Source organism: Rhinolophus sinicus, linkage group LG18 (assembly GCF_036562045.2).
Source record: "Rhinolophus sinicus isolate RSC01 linkage group LG18, ASM3656204v1, whole genome shotgun sequence".
NCBI lineage: Eukaryota > Metazoa > Chordata > Mammalia > Chiroptera > Rhinolophidae > Rhinolophus > Rhinolophus sinicus.
In genome coordinates this window covers 3,772,077-3,798,331 of record NC_133767.1, presented here as the reverse complement: position 1 = coordinate 3,798,331, position 26,255 = coordinate 3,772,077, and the positions used below count along the sequence as shown (strand labels likewise).

The following is a 26,255-nucleotide window of genomic DNA, read 5'->3' as shown; positions in this document are numbered from 1 at the left end:
TTTCAAGTTCTTAAAGCTCCCAAATTAATCAAAACCAGTAAAAGATTAGTTTGGTTTTTCAAACAACTGCACGACTAAAAAATACACTTTGGCAATAGATGCATTATTCTGTACTAACGATCGTGAGCTTCTCTCTCTCTCTCTTCAATCACTGAGAAGCGCCATACAAGATGTGACATTAATCTGCTAGTAACAGGCGATCTGTCTTTTCCTAAACTAGATGAGGCAGTAAAAACACAGGGGAATGTCATTGCCCCAATACAGGTGCCGTACCTCAGGACAACATCTAAAGGAATTGACTTCAGCAGCTTTCCAAATGCTTGTCGAATACGAATCCCGCTATGGACAAGCTGAACACGGCAAACATCAACACACCTAGGAAGAAATGACATAGATAATGCAGGTGTGATAGTATTTCCAAGTTATTAGGGCCTGGTCAAAAGACAGGATCTTTATTTAGTCCATACCTCTGTAGAAAATCATCAGGCAAGGAGGAGGACAAAGCGTGTAGACTACTGCATGCCTGCAGACAGATATTCGCGTCCTCCACAAGAGCTATGAAAAGTTGAAAGATACTCACTTTCAGCTTGCCAAAACAATTTATGTGCCTGTATGTTGTAACTTTCTTCATTCATTCATTCATTCATTCATTCATTCATTCATTCATTCATTCAACAAACAGTGAGCGTCTACATCTGACCAGATGCTGCCCCTGCCTGGAATTCTCACTGGCAGTAAGATTTGGGAAAATGATACATTTAATAAAGTCCACTTGAAGTGACTCGTCTTCACTCAAACCGTTTTCTGAGGGAAATTTTAAGAGCAAAATTCACATAAGCTTTAAAATGTGACAATCACTTAAAACTACTTATTTTTCACATACTAAGAATGAAACACATCTAAGATTATGTACCTGTCATCAGGATGGGGATTATACATTTGAGGTCATGAAAAGTATGCCAGTGACTACCTTTCTGCCATTACCAATGACACCTTTTTAAGGGTTAACAAAATTCAAGAATCACAGTCTTACTGTTTGCTAGAAGGCCTTTGCAAAATTTATGGAAAGATGGAAGAGAGAATAAAGGTGCGTATGTTTCCGACTTCTTCATTAAAACAGCCACTTCCAAAGCCCAAGTCATTAACAGTTTCCTGAAACACAAAATATACAGTTGATTTTACATTAAAAAAAAGACAATCAACTTTAAAAATCTGTTCTTAAATTAGTTTTCTTTTGGATTTTAAATATCTCAAGCAGTAAAAAAGAAAAATTGAAACTACAGAAATCCCTTTGTCAGAAGTTATATGTCTCTCCCCAAACTAAAATACATCGTAACAGAAAACAAAACAAAAAAATCTCTGTAGCTACATTCTTTCATAAAACATTGGGAGGGAGGGTAGTAATTCTTTTGAGAAAGAACAAGAAATCCTAAACAATAGAAGCAAATTTTAAAATGTTTCATAATGAAAAAGTTGCTCTATCTCACCTCAATCATTTTCATTTCTTATCATCAGATTATAAAGCCAAATTAATAAAAGTTAGGAAGTGTGAATAGAAACTGCTACTGTTACCTTGTGTCCTGGTTAAGATTATCTTTCTTAAGCAGTATTCCCAGGAGATTTAATATAATTGAGAAGTGTTTTTTTGTAGCTGTAGTTACAGTACTAATCACCGCTCCATCAAACAAAGACGGGGACGAAGAGCTAAGACTACTAGATATAAAGTGATCGTGCCTGGAAGACAAAGTTCGGATCGTATTTTCATCTCTCATTGTTTTCTTAAAGAGCAATTCCAAAGTTAAATATTCTTTTCAATCTGTACTTTAAAGGGCCCACCCTCCCCGTTAACAGAACAACATTTGTTTTCCTGAGGAAATACTGGTAAACGCAGTACCTGGTACAATGAGAATACAGAGTGTAAAGCACTGCATACTGAATGGCAGGAAAGTGAACAGCCAGGTCGCCGTGCACGGTCATCAGATTCCTACTCAGGAGTGCAAAGACAGTTGGAGACAGCGCCCACATCTGATGACGTACAAAAGAAAGCACATGTTTGGCTCCTCCAAGACAAACGTGAGTGTACAGAGCTTATCCTTCAAAGTAAGTATGTCTATACATTTTATAAAATTAAAATGACATGTAAATTTGGAAACGATCTAGTGCATTAAATAAGGGGTTTCGCAAACCCTCTTTGTGAAGACAAGGGAGTAAATTTCTGAGATCTGCAGCCCATATGACACATCTGTTCAATGCCCGACCCCTCAACTCTCCCACTGCAGTGAAAACAGCCACAGACAAACATGGATGAGAATGGCTATGTCCCAGTAGAATTTTCCTTATAAAAACAGGGGATGCGAGGGGATGATTGTATACTGTGAATATACTATAAATCGTGAAATTGTACATTTTAAATGGGAAATTTTTGGTATGTAAATTACATCTCAGCAAAGTTGTTTTCCTAAAATAAAAAGAAAGAAAGAAAATGTGGGCACTGGGCTGGATTTGGCCCATGGGCTGCAGTTTGCTAATCTTTGGCCTAAACAACCCTCTGTACCCTTCAGTAGACTGCATTTCCTTAATGTTCCCTATACAGCAAATGGCAAAGTGCCATGTCCAACAAGAGAAAAAAAGCACATCCTGCCACTCTAAGCATTTTCCACCCTTCCCTTTTCCTTTCGAATGCTAAGATACTTCATTCCACCCTCTCTCCTTGTTTCCAGAGTGCAAGACATAAACCTCCTCAAATCTGTACACAATCTGAACTCAACAATCAAACCTTAGAGTGTAAAGAAAAGGAATCCACTGCATCCTTCCAACGTTAGCCAGAACTGGTAGTGAGTGAAGGAACAGGGCAATCTAACCTAACAACACGGGCAGCAGGCAAGTACAAACACCAACTCCTGACTTTTCCCTCCCTTCTCTCTTAGAGAACATTATTCCATAGTTAGATGCCATTAGTTTTTATTAGAAATAATGTTTTTCAATTCTGCAAAGTCAATAGGAGGGAGAAATATACAAACCACAGCAATAATTATAAATCAAAAACAGGGTCACTTCAAATTTCTTACAGGAAGTAAATCTTTATTCTTTTTCTAAAGAAAGAATATATGAAAATTCCTAGAGAAAAGCAGGCAGTCAAAAAGTAAGACCGTACGTAAGCACTAACTTGAGTGAAGAGGAGAAAAGTACCAGGGAAAGAAGGGACTGCATATTAAAAGAACTATACAAATCTGAGCTGTGGAAAATGTTGACAAATTTTCTATAAGCACGCTAAAGTAAATAGGAGAAATTCATAAAAGACATTTTCTAAAAAAATAAAACAAATATTAAAAAATCTTATCAAGAGCTGTCAAGGAAAGGAGAGAGTGAAACAGGCAAGAAGGTATTCCTGTCAGTTTTCATTATCCAGGCATGTCCTAAATACGGCCATGTGTCCCACAGGGATTCTGCAGATGCTCTGCCGTGACACTAAATGAAATACTTAAATATGCAACAAGAAGGGGCTTCAATGTGGATAAAACAAAGCAATTACAAGTGAAGACTCACCCCAATTAGTGAGTTTTTGGCATTTCCAATTGTAGTCAGGGCACTGAGGTCAAATATAACTACAAATTTTGCATTGTCTACATTGAATACGTGATTCTTAAATGCCTCATGTTTTAGCTCAGAACAGGCATCAGGAAGTTGCAGGCTATGTAGCAGGTTGTTTAGGGCACAAGTCATTTCTCCCAAAATTAATTTATAGGCAGTCTCCAAAACGGGAATATTCTTCAGGCTGAGCACTGCTTGATACACAGCATGGGCTACAGCAACAACCTTAAAAAGAGAATTCAGGAAAGTGATAATTAAATGGAAAGTAAATCTTCTACAATTATATGGAAAAAAATTACTATCTACATAATGGTGATGATACAAATCAATTTAAGATTGATAAATTCACTGTAAAGAACACTAAAGATCTCAAGTTCTAAGAAATCTACACAATATCGTAAACTTGTTTAAATCTATAAAGCTTTATTACAAAGTAGGGCAACTCTATATTTAAACTGGCAATATGAAATTTCTTAAAAGGCCATTTTTAAAAAACAGCCAGTGTCAAAACACATGCACAAACAGTTTATTAAGATTGGTTTTCCTACATCTACTTGGAAAGTCTATAATAGTTAGACAGAGTCGTCTGAGAAACTAACAACAAAGTTTTATTTACAACATACACAGTACTTCTGAACAAATTTAATAAAAACAAATAATGAAAATCTGAAAAGAATATCTGGCACATCATTCATCAAGGTATACAGTATGATAATCAACAAATATCAAGTTAACAGTATTAATAATCACTATAGTCTAAATCAAACATTTATCATTTCACTCAATTTCATTTATGTAGTCTACTTAAGTAACGTAAGTCAAACACTTCAATGACCTAAATTATCAAAAGTCGCCAATGTATCACTTACCTCTTTTTCTTTATGATAACGCAAAAACAGTAGTTTAGATGATGGTATAAACAGTTTTTCTACAAATGATGATGGCAGTTTTGTATTTATCTGTTCAACAATCTAAAAGAATAAAGTAAAAAAAAAAAAAAAAAAGCTATCAAGCCACGAGAAGACATGGAACAACCCTAAATGCATATTGCTAAGTGACTCAATCTGAAAATACGTATATTGTATGATTCCGACTATGACATTCCAGAAAAGACACAACTATGGAGACAGTAAAAAGATCAGTAGTTGCCAGGGGTTTGAGGGGATGGAGGGAGAAAGGAGTAAGTGGAACACATGGGATTTTCAGGGCACTGAAACGATTCTGTATGACATGCTAGGCAAATATGTGGCACTACGCATTTGTCAAAACTCACAGAACGTACAACACAGAAAGTGAACTGGAAAGTAAACTATGGACTTTAGTTAATAATGTGTCAATTTGGCTCATCAATTACAATAAATGCCCCACACTACAGCAAGATAATCATAAGGAAAACTACTGGGGGGAAAAGGGTATATGAGAACTCCACTTACTTTCTATTCAGTTTTTCTGTAAACCAAAAAACTGCTCTGAAAAACAGTCCATTAATTTAAAAAATATATACATATATATAGCTAAGCTATATTTTAGGGCCTTAACACTGTGACATGAAAAAATGGTTAGCTACCGAAATAGGATACATGTACTTAAACTTAAACATGGGCAATTTTTTACATTGGCATAGGGTGGTATAACTTTGGCAGAAATGTTCAGTGGACAGGCATCTAGAATATGCTTTAAAATGACGCAGTTCGGGATGGAGGGACAGCAAGGAGGAGGCAGAGAGTCAGAGGCCTGGATGCAATCACATGGGCCACATGTTTCTAATTATAGAAACTGAGTATTAAGTATGGAGAGATTCATTGTACTCTGCTATTTTTCAAACATGCTTAAAAATGTCCATAATAAAAGGTGGAGGGGAGAGGGGATATTTATGGCTAAGGATAAAAACTATACAAGAAATTTCATATGGGAAACAAAATATAACAGGGTCTTTCAAAATAGCTATCAAGGACTTTCTCTTATATCGTATTTATCAAGAGTATTAGTCTCATGTAAAGGATGATGTGTCATCCAAATAACAAAAAAAGCAAGTACATCTACAATTAATGAGCTATCAAACACTGAAAAGTAGATCCTAGAGCAAAAGCAAACTAGATCGTCTAGATTATATAAATAAGACTAATGTGCTCAATAAAAACCCGAATCAACCAAGGCCTTCATTTCTTCCATACCCATTTAAATTTCAGTGCCTGAACAGACCAACGTACTAAAAAGCACCAAAAAAGAATTCACATACCAACGTGAGCAAATTCAAGACTGAGACGACATAGTCTGTGCCACAAGCCTGGCAATTCTCCAGCTGATCTAATCCGTACGTAATGACCATGTCACAGTGTATAGTCATGCTAGGATCCAAGCTGCCGAGCAAAACACCAACACACTCATTAGCAGCTGTCAACACAGCCTCAGAAAAAAACACTTGGTTTGCAGCCGTCACGCATCTCATTACTCTGTACAGAACCTGCAAATGGGGAAAACAAGCAGCTTTTTAAAAAAATTCACATGCTTCCACAGAGCCAAACAATACTTTCTACTTAATGTAGTTTCGAGTGAAAATTAACAGCCTACCATGTCAGTAGTCTCTTAATATTCCAGTTCTCAGAGAGTGAGTAATAACAGGGGCATGTTTAGCACAATACACAGAAATGATCTTGCCTAAACAATTCTAAAGTACTACTGTGAACGGGAACCTGCCACCTATTTCCGCTGTGCCCGCCTCCTGTGCCCCCAACGTCATTAAATGACTAAAGCTCAGTCTTTATAATCACGAAACACACCAGAACTTAGGACAGTAACAGTATTACCCAGAAAGGGGATGACCTGCCAGGACAATCACTTTCTGCAGTCTAGCACTTGGGCTTTTAGCAACCAGTATTTAAAACTAAATATTCAAGTCACCTTTCGCTTATGAAAGTTCAGACATGAATGGTCTCTTTTAAAAGAATTCTCTCATTCACGGCATATAATACCTATATGAGGATTATGGAAATCATATAATTTCCAACCAAAAACCTCACTAAACTATAATAAATAGTCAATATTAACATTCTAAATTTCTAATAAAAATAACTTGGGAAATAAAAGAGAACGGACACAAAGATATTTGTAAAATATTTGTGTAATATTGAACAATCACCACATAGTTCTTTTTAATATAAATATAAGTATGTATATGTATATACACACACACACACACACACACACACACACACACACACACACATATATATATGTATGTATGTATAAAGGCCTAAAAGACCTCTCTGGCAAAAGTCTAAAAGACCTCATAAAAATACATTTAATATATAACTTTCCTGGAAAATGATTACATTCCTTTCATTTCACATTTGAGTTAACTGCCTTTATTCCAACCCTGGCACAGTTATCAAACCACCACCTCTGAGATAATAAAAATGAAATAAAGATACTCAACCATTTTGATCAGGTTTAAAACATCAACCTGCTGTTCTTAATTATCATCAAGATGTGCCATTTCTGCTCAAATATACAATTTACTTACCAAGAATTACATATGTAATTAATGCCCTACTTTATCTACTAATGTGTTCAACAAAAGTAAATGCTCATGAAAGCTCCAGTTTTGTCCTGACAGCAAAACTGTAATCATTTAGATGAAATCTTTTATGACTGCATCACACACGTTTCTCCTCTCATTCAGGCAGTCTAATGATGAGCGTTCATCTCTCGTGTGTGTTACACTGAACCACTCCCCAGACTGTAACACAGTGCGGCTGATGTCGGAGGCTGCAAAGTGCAGCAATCAAGCTACCTCTTATAATTGGTCTCCGATTACTACACACTTTAAGTCCTTATATCTTTATGTTCCTTAATGTCAGGCTATCCAGTTGGTTCATTCTGTCATGCTCACAGAAAACTACTTTTTGAGGCTTTCTCTACAGTGTGTTATTCTTAATAGGTTAAAAAACTAAAAGGAGACTCAATAATTTAATAGCAAAATAATAATTATTAAAAAACAAAAGGATAAGATGTTTAATGTGTTTGAAAACAAGAATAAACTGATCCGTGAAGGATCTCCCAAGAGAAAAGTTCATAGATACTTTAAAATTCAGACTGGACTTTTTTTCATGGGGGAAAAGGGAGAAATAAGATGGAATATAGTAGGATTCTCAACTTTTAAGAAAGTAGTCCAGCTCCATTCATGCTAAACAAATGAAGGGTTACTAACAGTGTATCATGTAAAGAGAAGCTCTTACAAACCAAAACAATTTATTTTGGAATGATACTTAAACTCCTGAAGACACTTACGTCTGTGACATATGCCTCGGTAATTGGAGGCCCCCGGATGGGGCTGAAGCGCTCCCCGATGCTCCTCACCACGGTGCTGAACACCCGGAGAAGGGCCGCCAGCTTCGGTAACGACACTGACGGAGGAGGCACGTCTTCGTCCACCGACTCCCCAGAGGCCACGTGGCTGAGGTCCTAAATGGGAATTCACAGCATTCTTACGTAAGTCGGATACTGTTCAGTTTAACTTTATAATAGACTTTACTATTTGTAGTGAGGAATTTGGGCCTATGAGAAAAGGAAATGAATCTAAATGTAAAAGTGGGTTTTACTTCTCTAATGAACCCGATATTAACCTCAGTAGTTTAAGGAAATGTCCCCTTGTACCAACTCAGATAGGTACTGGGAAACAATTCTAGTACGTATACTATAGTTACATGTACTTATAAATGGAGCTAGAAACCCTGCAAGGCCTGAATTGGTTTTTGCTAAAATCTCATTCCAGGTAATCTTGGAGCCACTCAACATAACAATAAATACTCCACACAAACATCAGGCACATAAAGGGCTGGTGGGGGGGGTTAAAAATTGTAAGATGTGGTTTACAGATTTATAATCTAGTTGCAGAAATAAGACATACTCAAAAAGGGAAAGACAAGCAAAAATCGAGATACTAGAAACAATAGATACCTACATATAAGTAAATGCCAAAATAACGGGAGAGAATTAGATCTATGGATACCAAGGGGAAGAGTCCCTACAAACTAGAACAGATGGCTTCAGAGAGGCAGGTCAGCTTTAAAGGTGGGCTAGAAACAAAGACCTTCCAAGTGTGAGGGCAAAGAAACGTGGTGGAAGCAGAATATCCCTGGCTCTCCTCCGAAAGGGCGCCAACAGGCTGCTAAAAGCAGTGAGTTCCTGTGGGTTAGAGGTAGCCAAGGTATAAAGAAGGAATGAAGCTGAATCTTTATGGAAGCCTTGAACACCTAATAAGAATCACGGCAGGAGAGAAACACAAAAGGCTTTTAGACAGGAGATGGCACGTTTCAGCCATGACCACGGGGCCAAAAACCAGTAATAGAGGCTTCAGCAGCACCCTAAAAGCTGCCCCATGAACTGTACAGCTGTTAACAGTTGGCAGAAACCCAGTCCTGTCTTCCAAAGCATGACCCAAGGTCCCCAATACATGTAGGAGGAAAGTCTGTATGGGCTTTTATGCAATAACAATTCACCTTGCTTTTTAAAACACCTTTGGTAACAAAAAATAAGAGTGAACTACAGAAAATGTCTTCGAACTACCAGCTACCAAGATTATTTCAAGCTTTACAAAATTAGTTGCAGAAATAAGATGTACTCAATGTTTCTTTCGCTCTTTCTTGGTAATTCTACTGGCAACTTAAAAACACCTACAAAAAATTAAAATACTGCAATGCTCTTGTAATTTCTGCTTCAGTGCCAGGTGGTCTATTTTAAAATAAATCTAGCACTATGTAAGATTTTTGTTTTGTTTTGTCTTGAACTGAAATTTTAGGGAATAACTTAGCTTTCTATATACTCACCTCAGCATATGCCTCCATATCCTCTAGAAACTGACCAAGAAGAGTGGTAGAAAATGCAAGATCAGCTACCCAAAATGGCTCCAGACTCTGCAACCACCCTATGAATCAGAGAAGAAATTTTGAACAAGTAGAAAAAAGAAAAAATCCAAATTAAAAATATAGTTAAGAGCCTAGATTTAAAAGGCATCTGGTTTTCAAGCTGCCGATTCTTACAATATGCCTGTACCATCAAACTAAGACTAACCGTTAAACATGCCGACCATGGTTAACCGACAGCTCTTTTATTTATTATTATTTTTTTAGGAGGGCATAGCTCACAGTTGCCCATGTGGGGATTGAACCGGCAACCCTGGTGCCACGAGCACCACGCTCTAACCAACTGGGCTAACCAGCCACTCCCCGGCAACTCTTTTAATGCTGCCAAAATGGAGGTTTTCAGAAATTAAAATATGTATCTCATGTCCTTATTTTTTAGCAAGCTTAATATCCACATTGTCACTATACACATCGCTCAGACTAAAATGTCACAATCTACCAACCACCAGCCTGGTCATCTACGCCAGGGTCACACCCAGCCACCATAGGGATGTACTCGTCTCACCAGTGGAAATGACACAGAACGACTGTCACCGGTATACCTCATTTTCCGAAGTATAGTACACAAAATAAGCTACTAAGCGAAGCTACAGAATCTGGAACAAGCTAAAATGTCCAAATGAGTCGAGCTAATCATTCAGTTAATTAAAAAAAATCTTTTTTCTTTATCATTTATGACAATTCTCCAAATTAATCCATTTGTTCGTTTTTTTAATAATAATGATCACAAGTCACAAGTATCTAGGAAGAGCTCTTCCAGTCTACAATTCCAGGCACGACGGTCACTCCAAGACCTCCTCGCAGCGCATGCCACAAATGACTCAGCTAAGCCTTCCAATTTCTCACTGGGACGGCACAATCTGTACTTGGACTGTTCCTATCTACTACAAAGTATAGTTTTCTTTTGAAAAGATAAATTTAGCTAATAAGTAATGTTCATTTATACTAACAAAAATATTTGTGGGAAAGTTATTTTTCCTGCATTATCAAGGAAATGCACTGGATTTCATTACGGACAGCTGGTCTTTGAGGGACCAGGGCTCCTTCCCCCAATTATCTACATGACTGCTACATGCCCGCCAACTTACCAGACACCTGCTGCGTGAGCGACGGTTTCTGAGTGTGATCTATGTGCCATCCAACTAAGATGTCGACTGTATCCTGGACGGAGGCAAAGAGAAGCGCACTGAGCATCTTAAGGTCTCAGTGCTATTCTACCTGCGGACCATCTGAGAGCAAGAGAACCTAGAAACAGCATAATGTTCTACCTACTTGCTATTATACTAACTTAGAAAAGGGCGGGCAGGGCACGAGTGTAACGGAACTTCATTTATGACACTGATGAAATGATGTCTTTTTCTTTAACTATCTTACGGCATTAGTACCAGAAAATACAGATAGTATTTTTTAAAAAACAATATTGTTGCACCATTCAATCCTGGGCCCTCAAACATCACTGGTTATACTCAAAGGAGTATAACTTTGTTTTCTAAGTCCCCCAGTCCTCCTATATACAACCAACCCCTCACCCCATCATCTGAAAAGGGGAGGGGTCAGGAAACTCACCCTAAAATTGGTGCTGAAAATATGCGGGTAACATCGAGCAACCAAAAGAATGCACTTAACACATTTGCAAAGTAATTCTGGTGTATCCACATTTTCAAGAATAGACTGCAGGCTGGTCATTACAAGCTAAAAAATAAAAGTTACAAACTATAAACATTCAACAAAACAGGAGGAAAACAAACAAATTAGGTTCACTATTTAACAGCGACGATATCTATACCTGATTATGATATCCAAGAAAATAAATTCTATAGTTTTAGTTCAAAAAAGGTTGAAAACATTTCATTCCACTAAGACGTTAGGCTGAAAACAAGTAACGTTTTTCCTTGTTTAATGTCTGTTAACATTATTTCTAAGTAATACCTGTTTACATGATTCCTAAGTGTTCTCTTTAATACCATGGATGATTAAATTTCAAGTACAAAAACTAAGATAAGCTTAGGAACATTTCTGTAAAATACCACATTACTTTCCAATTCAAAACATAGAACAAATGTTGTAGTTTATGCTTTAAAATATTAGTACTTGCTTTAAGTTAGAATGGCCCCAACTCATGAATGACATGCACTCTCACATAACCACTATTAGATATATTTTTTAAATAAATATATGGCAAACCACTGATAGACTATGTTGTAGCTGTTAATAACCACTTTTTCCAAAAAGGAAATCTTTCCTTTACAAAAATATGTTACCAATATAGACGAAATGCTAGAATTAGAAAACTACTATTTTACAACAGTCGATGTTATAACCTACACAGACACAGAAAATAAATGAATGGATGCTAAAATCACTGAGTAAAATACTACTAAAAAACAGGATAGTCAGGTCTCATGGTATCATGCCCTGATTATTCACTAGGATATGAAAAATTTTTAAATAAACATTTGGGGAAATGTTCATAATATAAAAACAGAATGCAGGATAAGCCCAATTTGGTGTTACGCTGTTTAGTTACAGATAATTTTCTGAAATCTTTTCCAAATTTTTTTCATAACTTCTATAATCAAGGAAAAATGCATTTATTAAAAAGGCAGAATAGAATTAAGGAGGATTGACATTCATTTATACACAATTATTTTGTATCACTTGAGAAAGAATTTCTGACGTATTATCAAACCTAAAAAGGTCTAGAATGAGCTGTGATGTTTTTGTTTCCCTCAAAAAATGTGAAGTCCCCTCCTATCGGGCTCTCCTCATGGAGTTCCTGTTTCAAATCTGCAAGCGTTTCTAATACTGAGCAAGTTCAAAGGAAAGTTTCTAAAAAGCAAGAGAAAACCCTCACTTATTTTAAGCCTACCACTGACGTGCATTCTTCACTCAAATCCAGAAAGAGCATTTTACTTACACTCTCTGCACCATCAGTCGGTGCCTCTGCTCTAAGTCTCCTTTCTTCAAGCTCCCTTCCAAGGACGCGTGTTAAAAACACTTTTCTCCCCAACAACATCATCCATGCCCCCAATTCTTACCTGCATTACAGATGAAAAGGCTTTCTTTTCTCCCACAGTCTCTAGTGCTTTGTAGGTGGCACATAAGTAGAGTAGTTTAACTTCATCTTTTGCAGATGAGCTAAATTTGCTAAAAATCCATTTGAAGATCTTCTCAGCCTCGTAGCTCAGAGAAGCACAGAGAAGGCCAAGACAGCAAGCTCCCTCCTGCCTCAACTCCTGAAGCAATTTGCTGCTGCATTTATGTTAATGCAAACAAAACACAACACACAAAAAGCGTCAGCTTTCAAACATGACAAGAATGACACATCTTACAAAAGAATGTCTCAAATGATTTTTTACATTTCTAGTTAAACTACATAAAAGGTTGCAATTTTATTACTTTTAATATTCTCTATTCTCTCCAGCCTGCAGTGCCCAAAAGTACCTTTGTTATAGAGACTGGACTTTGTTTTATAGACTCAATTACTTACAAGCAGTGAAGTAAAGACCAAGAAATACTAAAATTCAGGCTTCAAATTCCATCTCAAGCTACATTAAATGATTCACAGAAAAGAGTACAACAAGTGATCAGATAAAACACACTATAAATAATTATGTATTATGTAATGTTCAGTATGTATGGTCTGTAAGAATAAGAAATTGTAATAGTTCAATATAATAAACTTAAAAGGACAACAATGCTGATTTAAGTATAACAGGTAATATATAAAATAAAACCATCAAAAAGCTGTAAGGTCCTTGACACCTTTGGAGAACCCCAGTAGCCGTAGATTCTAGATGGTCTGAATCCACTGCTGCCCAAAGGAGGAAGCTCCCTTGCACCTCTACTCTCTAAACAATTTCAACTCTAACTTACAAATGTTACTTCGCATTCATTCCTGCCTGCACGAAGGGTTTATGTCATTCTACAAGGCAATGCTCAATCAGTCAGTCATATTGACAATTTTTTTAAAAGGTATTCCCGTTCGAGGATTCCATTTGTATTCAATGGTAATTAATATATAAATATTTTAACACAGATAAAGGTGACAATAGAGCGCAGTGAAGATGTTCATAAATGATACCAATGAGTTTATCTTCTTGTTTTTTTTAATTTCTAAAAATTTATCTTAAAGTTTTTAAAATTTAACCATTATTAGTTACTTACCTTTCATTAAGCACATCATGTACTGCAGCCAAGATATTATCCAATTGTTTAACTAGCACCTTAAAAAAAAACACATTTGTAAAAACTTCAGATTCCTATACGGTTAAGAATAACATTGTGTACTTTTTTCTTGTGTTCCCCTCCAAATCATAATTGGACAACACCTTAATTTCTTACTATCCCCAGTCACCAATTAGCATTTATCAAGAGTGTTTTGCATGGATGAATTTCTTTCATAACCTTTCAGATTATGAAAGAAATTCATCCATACAAAACAGAACCATCCATGATCATCAATGAAAAAAAATAAACTCAAAAGTCTTGTTTAATTTATTCTGAAATGCATTTTGAAAAACACATATTCTGTCCTGGAACACAGGGGAAAAAAAATTCTGAGGCCCGCACAATAAACGTGTTAAAAGCACTTTGTTGCAGAAGGCAGAACGTGGATCCAACAGCGTTAGATAAGTTACACAACAGGGGTATTCACTTCTAGATCATCATCATACAGGCCACATTAGCCTAGAATAAGGGCCCCCTGTTAGTTTTCCGTAGAAGCAAAACTTTTCCTTTCTTAACCACCACTCCAGATAGCATTATCTAGTTTATTATGGAAGCACAAAAATGACCAACATTTCCAAACACACTACACTCACCAGTTTATTTTCTGGTTGCTGAATAAATTCCTTCAACTGCTTTACTGTAGCCAGTCTTCGGTCTCTGTCGTCTTCCCGGGTGATCCTCCGAAGAAGATTCGACAGTCGAGACTCATCAGAATAAGACATCGATCGCTCTGTGAATATAAACATTTTGTTCTCCGCTGAATACAAACAAGCATAGAGAAACCTACAGCCCAAATATTTTAAAGTGCATCAAAAATCATAGTCCACTGGACAATAAAAGCTCAATGAATGCAGGTCCCATCTCCCTTTTGGTCATCACTATAATACACCGAGCCCCAGCAAACTGCAGGGCACATAATAAGACCCCCTAGAAAAGACAAACCCAAGGAAACACCTCATTGCAGAGGACCAGGTGAGGGAGAAAAAAGGCTTAGAAATTATTTTCTTCAAATCTGTTCCTGTTTTCAACATCCAAGTAAACAGCATGGGTACAGGTAAAAGACTTCCATGCGTTGGGGATAAAATCACACTCAGGATCAAACAGACTATTTGCTTCTATTTCTCACCTAGGTATCGCGCTGGAGGGGAGCCACTTGTTCACATTACCATCCTTTTCCTGGAACAAGGTTTTGGTGAATCGAAATCATGTCTCATTACCACCTATACCACATAAAGGCGTGCTGCCACTAGGAAAGGGGCAGATCAGAACCTTCCTTCGTTTTTTAATGACAAGTACAAACAGGAATGCTCAAACAATGCTTGGCACTAAATAAAGATGCATTTAAGTACTAAGTTTTTCTTTTTCAATTTTCACCTGTGCTATTTATCATATTAACCACAACAAACCACATGTTATGTTAACAACAAACCACATCAAAGGGTCTGACACTTTCATTTCTCTCAAAGGCATGACAGGAAAATTGACAATAAAAGAAATTACAACATACGAGAAAAGGAATGGGAGTTTTTAAAATCCCTATCCCATCGAGTACTTCCGTAAGGATGGATGCTGAATAAACCATCAGGATATCAGACAAGAAATCTCGGCTCCCCCATTCTGCTACCAGCAAAATGCACAGCTCTGAGCCTGTAAGGAGGAGCTGGACTAAATTAGCCTGAGTCACTTTCTAGCTTCTCTCCAGTAAGTCTAAGACTTCAAACACTATTAAGAAATAGTAGAGCCTTTGACTTAGCATTCCACTTCTGAAAATGTATCCAAAAGCAATCATTTAAAAGCTGCATGCATAATGATACTCACCAAGATACATACACACACACACACACACACACACACACACACACGGAAAAAAGTCATAAACCAAATGTCCAGAGTGATTCCACACAATAAAGTGTATACATCAGAAATCCTCATTTCATGCTCAGCTTTACCAATAAAATACATTTCTCTTGTAGAACAGTGATCATTACCGCTAATCCTCTCAATTTTCAGAGCACTTCACTACACAGTGAGGCGTGTGTTCTGTGGCACAAAGTGGCACCAGTGTATTTGACTCAGAAAGGGTCCACTCCATCTCTCCATCTACATCCACACCCGCCACAGCCCTAGCGCAAGGATTTGCTATAGGAAGAGCCCACTAAACACTATACATTCTGTATCCACAATAATCAGGAAAATCCTTTCTTTAAACTCTCATCCAGTCTTCTAATCTTATTTTAAGAGAATTCTCTTCTAAAAAGTACTGAAACCTTTCCCATAGGAACTTACTCTAAAGAAACAGTTCACAGGAAAAGGAATGCAAAAAATTATCACCTGCGCGTTTTCCACCTCAGAGCAAACTAACCAAGGGACACAGGCACAAGCTGTTAGTAGCAGTGAGGCGTTGAGCAGAAGGAAGGCCCGTGTGCCCGGCCCCCGAGTGCCCGGCCCCCGAGTGCCCGGCCTTACCCTGGGATTTCCTCATGTCTTTGATGGCTAACGCACGACTGCCATGCTGAACACTGGTGAACTCAGGGCTGGTCACATTGTTAAGCCTCAGCTCTTGCCCCAACGACTTCCGACCATAAGTATTTTCCCCAGATCCTCCATTGACGCTGTAGCCACCTAGAAAGAGCGACATGCACGCGACATGAGCAGGGCTGTTTGCTCCACCCGGGGAACTCCTGACAGCTCCACCAGCCTCTGCTTCTCCCACCCTTCCCCGGAGCTGCCTGCTTGGAAATCATTTTGATTTCATTTTATTAGGTCGGTGCAAAAGTAACTGCAGGTTTTGCAAATATTTTTAACCTTTTAAACCGTGATTACTTTTGCACCAACCTAATAGCATCTTCAATTGGAAGATAAGAGAAATGAAAACTAAAAAATTAAGTCAGATTTTCACTTTAAACACCTTTTAGCAATCTAGAGGAGAGGTGGTAGTCGAGAGAGACTTCAACCTTAGTGATAACACTGTGTTTTTTGGGGGAGAAAGGGGCGCAAGGAAACTGCATTTATATAGTATATGTATGAAAAGAACATTTAAATTTTTAAAAATTAAGGGGATAAACTTACAAAGTTTCAAAAATAACACTGTATTTAATATATCTGTATCTATATCTATATTTTTTATTAATATTAATAAATATACAGATACACAGGTATTTTTTAACCACATAGCTCTAAGTCCTAGGTTTCTTTCTTCTGCACCATGGTGCCTTTTATAAACTGCTGTTGTCTTTGACATTTTATATATAAATATATTTATATTTGAACATATTAGAAGAAAGAGAGAGGTGGGGAAGGGAGAGGAGGGAAGGGAGGGATAGGTAGGTTACAAAACAAAGACAAAACATGCCTCTAGCAATAAGCAAACATATGTACCCTTTTCGTCATTCTGTATGTCAGCGTGGACTCTGGTATCATCGTGCCTTTGCCGAGACACCACAGTGGAATTTGAAGGTTGCAGTCCATAAGAGGAAGAGCCTCCCCTGTCTCTGGATGAAGAATATTTTAAATTATCTGGGTCGGCTGATGCACTATCAGTTCTGTAAAGAGAGAAGAGAATAAGGTTAGAACTTCAAATGAACATTTTTAACGGCTCAAATCATACATCTTTTTTTATACAAGCCTCTCTCTTCTCTCCCTTTTTGATTTTTTTAAATCATTACTATGACAAAGAAGCCTCTGGTGTCTGATAAGTCTCAACTGGGAAGGGACTGTCAGTGGATGAAATGCCGGCTTTTCGGCTCCTTCCACTACTATTCTGAAGATCCATTTAGAAACATGAGTAACCACCAGGATCAGCACGCCCAAGTCACCTCACTTTGCTCCAGACTCAACTGGCTTTAGCACTACAAGTCCCATCCATGTCCTAGGACCTCCCTCAGTCCTGGGCAAACGGGGACAGCTGGTCACCCTGGTCCAGGATTCTCTTCATGTGACTTGATAAAAGGAATAATGCTTCTTAAGCTCTCCTCCTCCCAAGAGAGGGTTAATCCGTGGAAAAATTAGTCTTAAAAATAAAAAAGACTGGCAACCGATGAAGCAGGGGCAATGTGTTACTAAATTATTTTTAAAGTACTGCCGCATGGCAATGTGGCATTCTCTCCCACTTGAAGTGATTACTTGGTGGGGAAAAAAAATTACAGAATGATGTCTGAAAGCAAGCTCAGTAGGCTATAAGGAAGAGCACATTCACTGCAGAGTAAGTTTATTTTAATAAACTGCAATACTGAAGACTAACGATTCCTTAACTATAAAGAATATTAAAATTCTAAAAAGTGAGGAAAATAAAAGATACCAGGAATCCAATAAAGCTGAATTTGATACTTACTGAAAACACTTTCTGAACCCATAATTATTTGGAAAAGTTAAGGACACTGGCAAAAGCAGAAACCAGTCGATTCCTCAGCCCCTGTGCCTCGCCCCCACGTGTGAAAAATGACTGCAGTGTTTGTAAATGTGTTTCACTTGGAGTTTACCATCCTTTCATTGCCCTCACCCACAAAAATACTAAACATGACACTTTGCATAGGTTCAATCAGTCAGCTACCCTGATCCGTGCCTACTGCGACCACTGTTAATATAGAATACAGATAATAGGTCCAATTAAACTTGGATACCTAAGTGGCACAAGTCTAAATGATTCCTGAAGGCTCTCAATTTGAAACTTGATAAAATTCCGTAACCCTGGCATACTAAAACAGCTAAGGCTCCATAATGGAGAACCTTCGAACATTCAGGGTTCACACGCTGGCAGACGAAGCTCAGTACTTCCAACATATGGAAAAATAAGAGTCTATGGAATTTCAAGAAAAACTGTATGAGGATATTTTCTAAGGACACTAAGTCTGTAAGCATTTAAATACCTTTAGCACTAAGTAGAGGGTGAGAATTTTTATAAACGAATGTGAAGACAATCCCCATGTATCTAAAAAGAGTACATTAAATGTTCACCTATAATAATTCATAACATACTATCAATTTCTGAAAGAGAACTGAAAAAATAAAAGAGAACGTATGAGCTTTTTTAACAGGTTTTGAACTCATCTGTACGTATCTTATCTAACAGAACCTGGAAAGAGTGAGCTGTTAAGAAATTAATGAATAAAATAATTCTGAAACACCAAGATAACTGAAGACCACCAATACTTAAATGTCTGAATTTCCTGTTTTCATTATGTTTCTCTATCACATATACTTCCCTTACAACTTGTATCATTTTCTGGTGGCACAGCAATGAACACAGGCAGTAGAGAATACAGGTTTAAAAAAAGATCTGGGCTCAAATCCCAGCTCCAGCACTGAAAAGGTGGGTGACTTTGCACAAGGTATTTAATCTCCAAGCCTCAGTCGTCTCTTGCATAAAATGGGGCTAATACCTATCTAACATGTAAGGTTGTTATCAGGCTTAAATAACATAATAAATTCTTAAGAAATACTTAGCTTACAGGTATTGAGCGTATGCTCAAGTGATACAACCATAATACTAGATAAACTCAAGGTTTCCAGTCTAACAAATACTGTGTAAGCAGTTCATGAACATCTGAAGACCATCAAAATAAGTTTTTATGCTCAATATATAGCGGCCAATTTTAAGTTCTTCACTGAGGAAATGAAGCAATCTACTGCTACCAACAAATCCATTTTGAACTAGGAAGTATTTGATTTCAAACTAAAGTGAAAAAAAAAAACAAGAGCAACTTCCCAATTTGTTAGAAATACAGGTTTTAAAATTCCATGAATTACGACCACCACGATATTTCCCCCCCGAGAATTTGGGTTTTTCAGAACTATAACCAAAAAGTTCACAGGGCAGAACCACTGTCTCAGAACTGTCTAAAATCTCCCTAATTGCCACGTTCTTTTAATACAAACTGATTAAGACATTGCCAACCAGAATTCAAGTGATAGGTATTCTGAACCCAAAAGCACAAAACGGTTCAGCATTTACACGAAATCTCTATTTTGTAACATCTAGACAGCTTCGGTCTGAAAAAACAGTCACCATCCGGCTGTTGGCATAAACAGATCATCCCAGTGCAATAAACAGAAAACTGTTAAAGAACAGAAATGAACACTTAAAATGAGGCAATCAAAGGCACAAAAGAGAAAATGCAGACTTGAACTCAAGAGGCAGGCACAAATGCTAAGCTCGTTATAAGGGCTGAAAACGCTACCATCTGCCAGAATTAGTGTCTCAATTTAGTGATAAAAGAAAATGTATCGGTTAAGATTAAAAATCCTAGCAAGGATCCAAAAATACCTCCACAGCCCCTTTAATACTCTAAAAATATGGAGAGAGAGAGGGAAAAGAAAGAAATGCATAAATGTCCCCCAAACGATTAAACTGAAGTCAAAGCCTGATGTACATGCCACGAGAGGTAAGTTTCTAAAGCTCATACCTCAAAAATCGCATACTGTGTAATGTGGAGCCTTTGTGATGTTTTGCATCAAGTCAATCTGTAAGACAGTAGTTACAATATTAGTGAAGGCAGCGGGTTAAAACATTTGTTGTGCAAACATGAAGCAAATATCATTCATGGGTTCCGTGCTTCTAGTCCAACGAGGGCCCTCAAGGTCTCATGTGGAAACAAAAATGGAGATGGAAAGCCCCTCTGTGCCTTAGAGGCTAGAGAGGCGTAGGGTGGCAACCAAAAACTTTGTAGTACATAAAAGAATTGAAATGTTCACTGTAACATACAAATCACACGCAAATGTAGTTACCGCTCCTTTTAGTTACCTATTCTCAGAACACAGGAAATGCAGTAAATCTGAGCGGTCGGTCCTTCATTTTTGAGGGACCCAAATCCTCAGACCTCACATCAACAATCCACCACGTGTTAGGGGACAACATCTCCTGGCTAAATGCGGTCTTGTGGCCCAGTTCTTCTAAGACTTATAAAGAACAACAAAAGGAAAAGGAAGAAAAAACAAGAGCTACTCTGGAAGTCTGAAGTCAGGGAACCCCCATCAGGAAGCATTTCCATCACGCACCCCGAAATGACTTGATGCAAACACCACAGCCAGTGGGGCCACGGGACCGAGCATCATTTTGCTTCAGGTTGTTTTTCACGAGGCTTATTAAGGGACTGTGCTCTCATGGTGAGATCTAATTTGTAATGGGTATCAACCAGGAAATGAGATTTGCACTAAAGCCAATGAGGTGGAAACGCACTTTTTCTCTAAAGCAACGGTGCTCAAAGATAGTGTCACTTTCACAAAGCAGCTGCAGGATACGTTGAGTTTTTCACACTAACAGTTGACACCATTTGAAAATGATTTACGTGTTTAGACTTAAACGCCAGCGTATTGCGGTGATGTCCTTACTCACCTGGATTCAGACAGGCTCCCGTGCGGAAGAAGAGAAAAGGGGAACTAGGGAGAACCTGGGGCCTTGTGGGCAGCTCTCTCTCATCAGAAACACTACTCTAAACTCAGTCCAGGGCTAAAACTTCATCAGGGAGGCTCTGGGACTTCATTACATGAAACTCTTCTCACAGAAGAAAACAGGGAGTTCAAATATGACAACACAGAATTGAACCATCATGCCCAAATTATGAGTTTACATCAGTTGTGCCTTATTAAAATAACCATTAATGTAATCTCGTAATGAAACGTCCTTAGCTACTTAAGTATTAAGTGTCTATACCAAAGCTTAATTACGTATTTATTGGTATTTTGTTACCAATTTTTAATCATTACTCAAACTCGCAACTAAATAGCCACTGTAGACTCAAAATATGAAAATACATTAACGACCGTAAAATTATAGGAATTTCACCTTGCCCAAAGAGAGGCCTGGCCTTTGCCCTTGGCTTCTGGAAGGTAATCCCTAAACTCCGGGAATGTCATGCCTAATGAGAATGTTCTTGCTCACCAGGGGAAAGTGTAACTGTGTGATTTATGGTGGGGATTTGTGTCACATGGATCTCCTTGAGCTCCAGGCATGACCATATCCTGAGTTCTTGTGTGGGGAGCGGGACCAGAGACCCCGCATGACAGGGACAGTCAGTCCTTGAGCCCCAAGAAAAACTCTGGACACCAGGGCTGGGCGAGCTTCCAGGGCCGGTAACACTCGCGTGTGCGTCACACATGTGCACCAGGAAAGGAACTCTGCTCACCCCCCCATGGGAGAGGACAACGGGCGTGCCCCACGTCTGAAACTTGCCTGGGCTCTGCCCTATGCGCCTGTACCCCTGGCTGATTATAATCAATGTCCTTCAGCTGGAATACTGTAACCATGAGGTTAACAGCTTTCAATGCATTCTGTAAGTCCTTCCGGTGAATCATTCAACCGAAAACTAGTCTTGGGGTCCCCCAAACTTGCAGCAGGCATCAGAAGTAAAGGTGTCTTAGGGATCATGCCATCTCTAATCTGCACCTATATTTACAATCATTGAATGCACACTAACCCAAAATTTAAGGTTGTAAACTGCTTTTTTAAAAACATCTTTAGCAAACATAATGAGAGCTGACTTTCAGTACAGACAGTTAAGTCCTCACTTAACGTCACCGACAGATTCTGCAACTCTAAGCGAAATGACATCTAACAAAATCAGTTTTACCTAATTGATATAAACAAGAGTTAAGATGCTACGGCATCGCATCAACATGCTAACAAAACGACATGATTCCAGGACCTGCTGTAGCTTATTTCCCTTCCAAGGAATCTCAAGCACCCTCTTACTGAGACCTCGAATCAAATTAACCAGAAGGGACAGACAAAGCAAGTAACTCTCGGCCGGCACTACCTCCAATTTTCACCTTTGCTCAGGTGCACAACCGTCCTCAGCGCACAGGCTGGAGAGCACAGCACGCCACGCAGTTCTGACTACACAAGGGCTCCTCGCTGCTGCCCTCGTTTCCCTGGCCCGTGTCTCCTTTCCTTTCTGCACGCCCTCCTTTTCCCAGCTCTCCCAGTGGATGACTTACAGGTCCTGCCTCACGACAAACACAGGCCATTCTACAGCCCTCTCAACAAGAGCTAAGAACTTTGAGCTCCTACCAAGTCTGGTGGACAACTCACCCAAACCACTCACATACACTTATTTCATTTCACCTTGAGCATAATCTCATCAGATGAGGTAACTCAGATTCCACAACTGACCTAGAGTTGCACAGCGTGTGTAAACGGCAGAGCAAGAACGTAAATTCAGCTCTAACTTTGCCCTACCACTCCACCACTACCTGCCAACTTCTTGCCAGTAAATCCACAATTCACTCCACCTGCACGCACTGCCTTTCCTCCCCTCACCCACACACGATGGCACAGGAAACCCTGCGCCTACAGTAACGTCTGGCTTTGTCCACCCCACCTTCTCAGGGACGCCGTGGCTCCCTCTTCCTCCTGCTCATCTCATCATAACACATGAGCACTCAAGTCTCTCCTTTCAAAGAAAATCCAAATCTTAAGGCCCTTTCTCCTCCTAATCCTGCCTGGACTCTTCACAGCCACACCTCTTGGGGAACATTTGTCTTCCTCACTTTTCAACTCGCTGTGATCTGGGTTCCACAGTCAGCACTACACTGGAACTGTTCCTGCCAAACGAGGAAAGTCCACACCCGGCCACTTACCTGCCTCTGAAACCCCACACGCCCTTCCTTCCCAGTCCGACTTGCTCAAGGCCCCTGAGGACTTGCTTTTGCCAACTGTCTACTCACACTTTCTCAACAGCACGCTCAAGTGCTTTTACTAACTTTGGTTCCAGGGACTCGCTCTACTTTTTCCCAGCACAAGTTCTTTCTTCCTTCTTCACTTGCTTCCTTCACCAGCTTAGATTTCATGGTCTGTCATTCCAGCGACACTCTTGCCAATCCCCTTAACTTCCCTCACTATTTTTCCCACACAACGTGGCCAAACCCAATGCTGGATAAACCCAATCATCAGTTCTCCATCGCCATCGATAAAGCACCACATTCCCAGGGCCTCCAGTGTTCATTTCCCATGTCTACACGCGTCATCCAGACCTCCGCCATTTTCTCCGCATTCCAGAACACTCTCCCAGCCACACCGACACGTGTTCTCGTTCTCTCCCTCTCTCTCTCTCTCACACACGCACTAGCCACCAAGAAAAAAAAGCTACCATAGCACATCTGCACCCAATTCTAGGCCTTGATGAGAATTCCATCTACTCCATCTCGGAACTTCGCAAACACTCTTTCTTCTACTCTTTCCCACCCAAGTGAATCCTCTCCTAAAGAGGCAACATTTTCTAGTATCTCCCCTTTCAAAACACAAAAACACATTTAAAAACAGACAAACAAAAACGTCATCAATCCCACGTGTCCCTCCACCAAGCCGTGTGCCTTCCCCCTCTGCGGGGAAACGAAGAGCTGTCTCTACTCCCCTCTCCCACTTAGCTGGACTGGCTCCCCGCCCGGCACTGCTCCAACCTCTGCCCCGTCACTTGCAGCAGAACCAGCTCTGGCGTCCAGGTTGCGAAATCCTGTCAGGATACAGGTCAGGCCTCCTCACTCCTCCTCTCAGCGGCATCACAGGGCTGCCTGCCGAGTAGGACTGAGCAGCTTGCGGCTGCACAGAGGTCCCTTGCAGAGGGATGAGGTGGGCTGAATGAATGGAATCCGCTTCTAAAAATTCCTACAACCACCCTGTGTGCTCAGATCCTGAGAATTTAGAGTGACTGGATTCTGCCCTGCCTTTGGCTTACGGGAGATCTCTCCTCTATTTCTTCCCACCTCTCTGGTTCTATTTTCTCAGGAGCCTCTGAAGACTTGCTCAGCCTCCTCTGCCAAATCACTCAAGCCTGGAGTTTCTCGGAGCCGCAGGCCCGCTCTTCATCTGCCCTGGTACTCTCTGTCTCCTTCCATCCCTGCCGGTGGCACTACTTATCACCTGTCTGCCACTGGACGGGCAAACCTCGGGCTCCATCACAGCTGTCCACTCGGAGGTCCTGTCCAATCTAACCAACTGCTTAAAAAATGGTCTGGGTTCTAAAGCTTCAAACATAACTGGCTTCTTTCCTCCCAGAAACTTCATTTTAATAAATGGTACCATCATCAGCTTTCTAATAAATGGCACTATTTGATCAGTGAGACATGTTTCCCCCCTCCAGTTCTCATCTTTATCCCATCTTTCTCCACACTGCAGTAAAATGAATTCTTATAAAGCACAGACGTGATGTCTTCCCACTGCCCTGACCATCCTATGTACCCCACTTCCCTTTTCAGCTCAGTCTTTACCCACCACCCCTTTCACACTCTACGCCCTGCTCTTTCAGGCCATGGAAAGAGCCCCTCTCAGCCCGTCTGCCTGGCACAGCCCTGGTCTTGTCCCGAGCCAAACCTAGCTTTCTCTTTACCCTTCAAGCTTCAGCTGTCCTTTGGGAAGTTTCTGGTTCCCCTGGAACTGGTAGGAGTCCCTACCACAGAACCTAATCGTCCCCTTAGCTCTGACACCATTGGAAAGACTCATGCAACCATGTTCTGCCAGGAGACTGTGACCATCAGAAAGGCAGGGAGGGGCCTGTCAGTTTTGCTCATCACTGTATCTCATTGTTTAGACGGCATATGACTGACTTGTTGGCTAAATGACTGCCGACCCTCCCAGGAGGCCTTGCTCTCGATCCTGGAATGCAGTCCCCAATACGAACTTGTCTTCAAGATTCAACCTGCAACCCACATTTCCTCTCCAAAATGTTTTATGAAAATCAACAATATTTTCTTGATCATTTATTACAAGAGCACTAAGAGTTAACAACTCCGAAAGGTGAAGTAAGACGGTTCCAATCCTCTAAGGATTTACAATCTAGAAAGAAAAGCACTGTAAGTCTGTGTAGTTCCCATTAGGAATGTAAACTGCTGGGATTTTCGGGGGAAAGCTCGTCACTGAGCTCCTTCTTCACAAGCTGGCAGCGCTCTGAAAGTGTGCGCCACACTGGCCTGGCTTCACTAGTCACCTACTGCCTTAAACCTGCTGACTTGCTCGAGATGCAAGCATTGAAGGGAGTGCTAACTTACACCACACACCTTTCACAGGGCGAAGAGGACAGACAGTGCCTGCAGCATGCAGGGGGGAAGGGAACTTAGACGATGGCTATTATCCCGGTTTAAATTAAGTAAAAAATGTGTCTTCTAAGTGAAGACTGCCATAACCAAAATTTAGTCTATGCATATGATCTGAGGAGTAACTCTTCTGAACACAAAAAAAGCCAAAAATAGAATGGGCTGGCTTCAGCATTACATTACATAAATTCTGAATCCACTTAATATACATTTTAAAAACCTTATTTATTTTTGTGCATCAAAGGACACTTTTAAGAGAGTGAAAAGACAACTTACAAAATCAGAGAAAACATTTGCAAGTCATCTATCTCATAAGAGTTTAGTATCCAAAATACATAAAGAACTCCTGTAACTCAACAAAAAGACAAACAATCCAATCTAAAAACGGCAAAAGCCTTGGGTGGAAAAGATGTGGCCAACAAGGAAGGAAAAGGCTCAGCACCACCAGCGACGAGGGAAATGCCAATCAAACCCACAGTAAGAAACCAC

At 39.6% G+C, this 26,255-nt stretch overlaps 1 protein-coding gene across 5 annotated transcripts in view; it reads right to left on the bottom strand.

Moving 5' to 3' along the window:
• SMG1 (SMG1 nonsense mediated mRNA decay associated PI3K related kinase) overlaps positions 1–26,255 on the bottom strand; it is an 86,221-nt gene that overhangs the window by 45,890 nt on the left and 14,076 nt on the right. For 2 of the 5 annotated variants that reach the window (XM_019753032.2, XM_019753033.2), the window contains exons 2-18: positions 17,124–17,287; positions 16,212–16,367; positions 14,339–14,475; positions 13,683–13,741; positions 12,554–12,767; positions 11,082–11,207; positions 10,604–10,676; positions 9,420–9,517; positions 7,882–8,055; positions 5,831–6,055; positions 4,461–4,562; positions 3,547–3,816; positions 1,895–2,025; positions 1,573–1,734; positions 1,034–1,152; positions 468–555; positions 274–375 (exon numbers count right to left, since the gene is read on the bottom strand). In XM_019753032.2, coding sequence (XP_019608591.2) covers positions 274–375; positions 468–555; positions 1,034–1,152; positions 1,573–1,734; positions 1,895–2,025; positions 3,547–3,816; positions 4,461–4,562; positions 5,831–6,055; positions 7,882–8,055; positions 9,420–9,517; positions 10,604–10,676; positions 11,082–11,207; positions 12,554–12,767; positions 13,683–13,741; positions 14,339–14,475; positions 16,212–16,367; positions 17,124–17,287 — 2,400 coding nt within the window. Of the gene's footprint in view, positions 1–273; positions 376–467; positions 556–1,033; positions 1,153–1,572; positions 1,735–1,894; positions 2,026–3,546; positions 3,817–4,460; positions 4,563–5,830; positions 6,056–7,881; positions 8,056–9,419; positions 9,518–10,603; positions 10,677–11,081; positions 11,208–12,553; positions 12,768–13,682; positions 13,742–14,338; positions 14,476–16,211; positions 16,368–17,123; positions 17,288–20,146; positions 20,205–26,255 lie in introns of all 5 variants that reach the window. The other 3 variants (XM_019753034.2, XM_074322956.1, XM_074322957.1) reach the window with 3 other exon arrangements.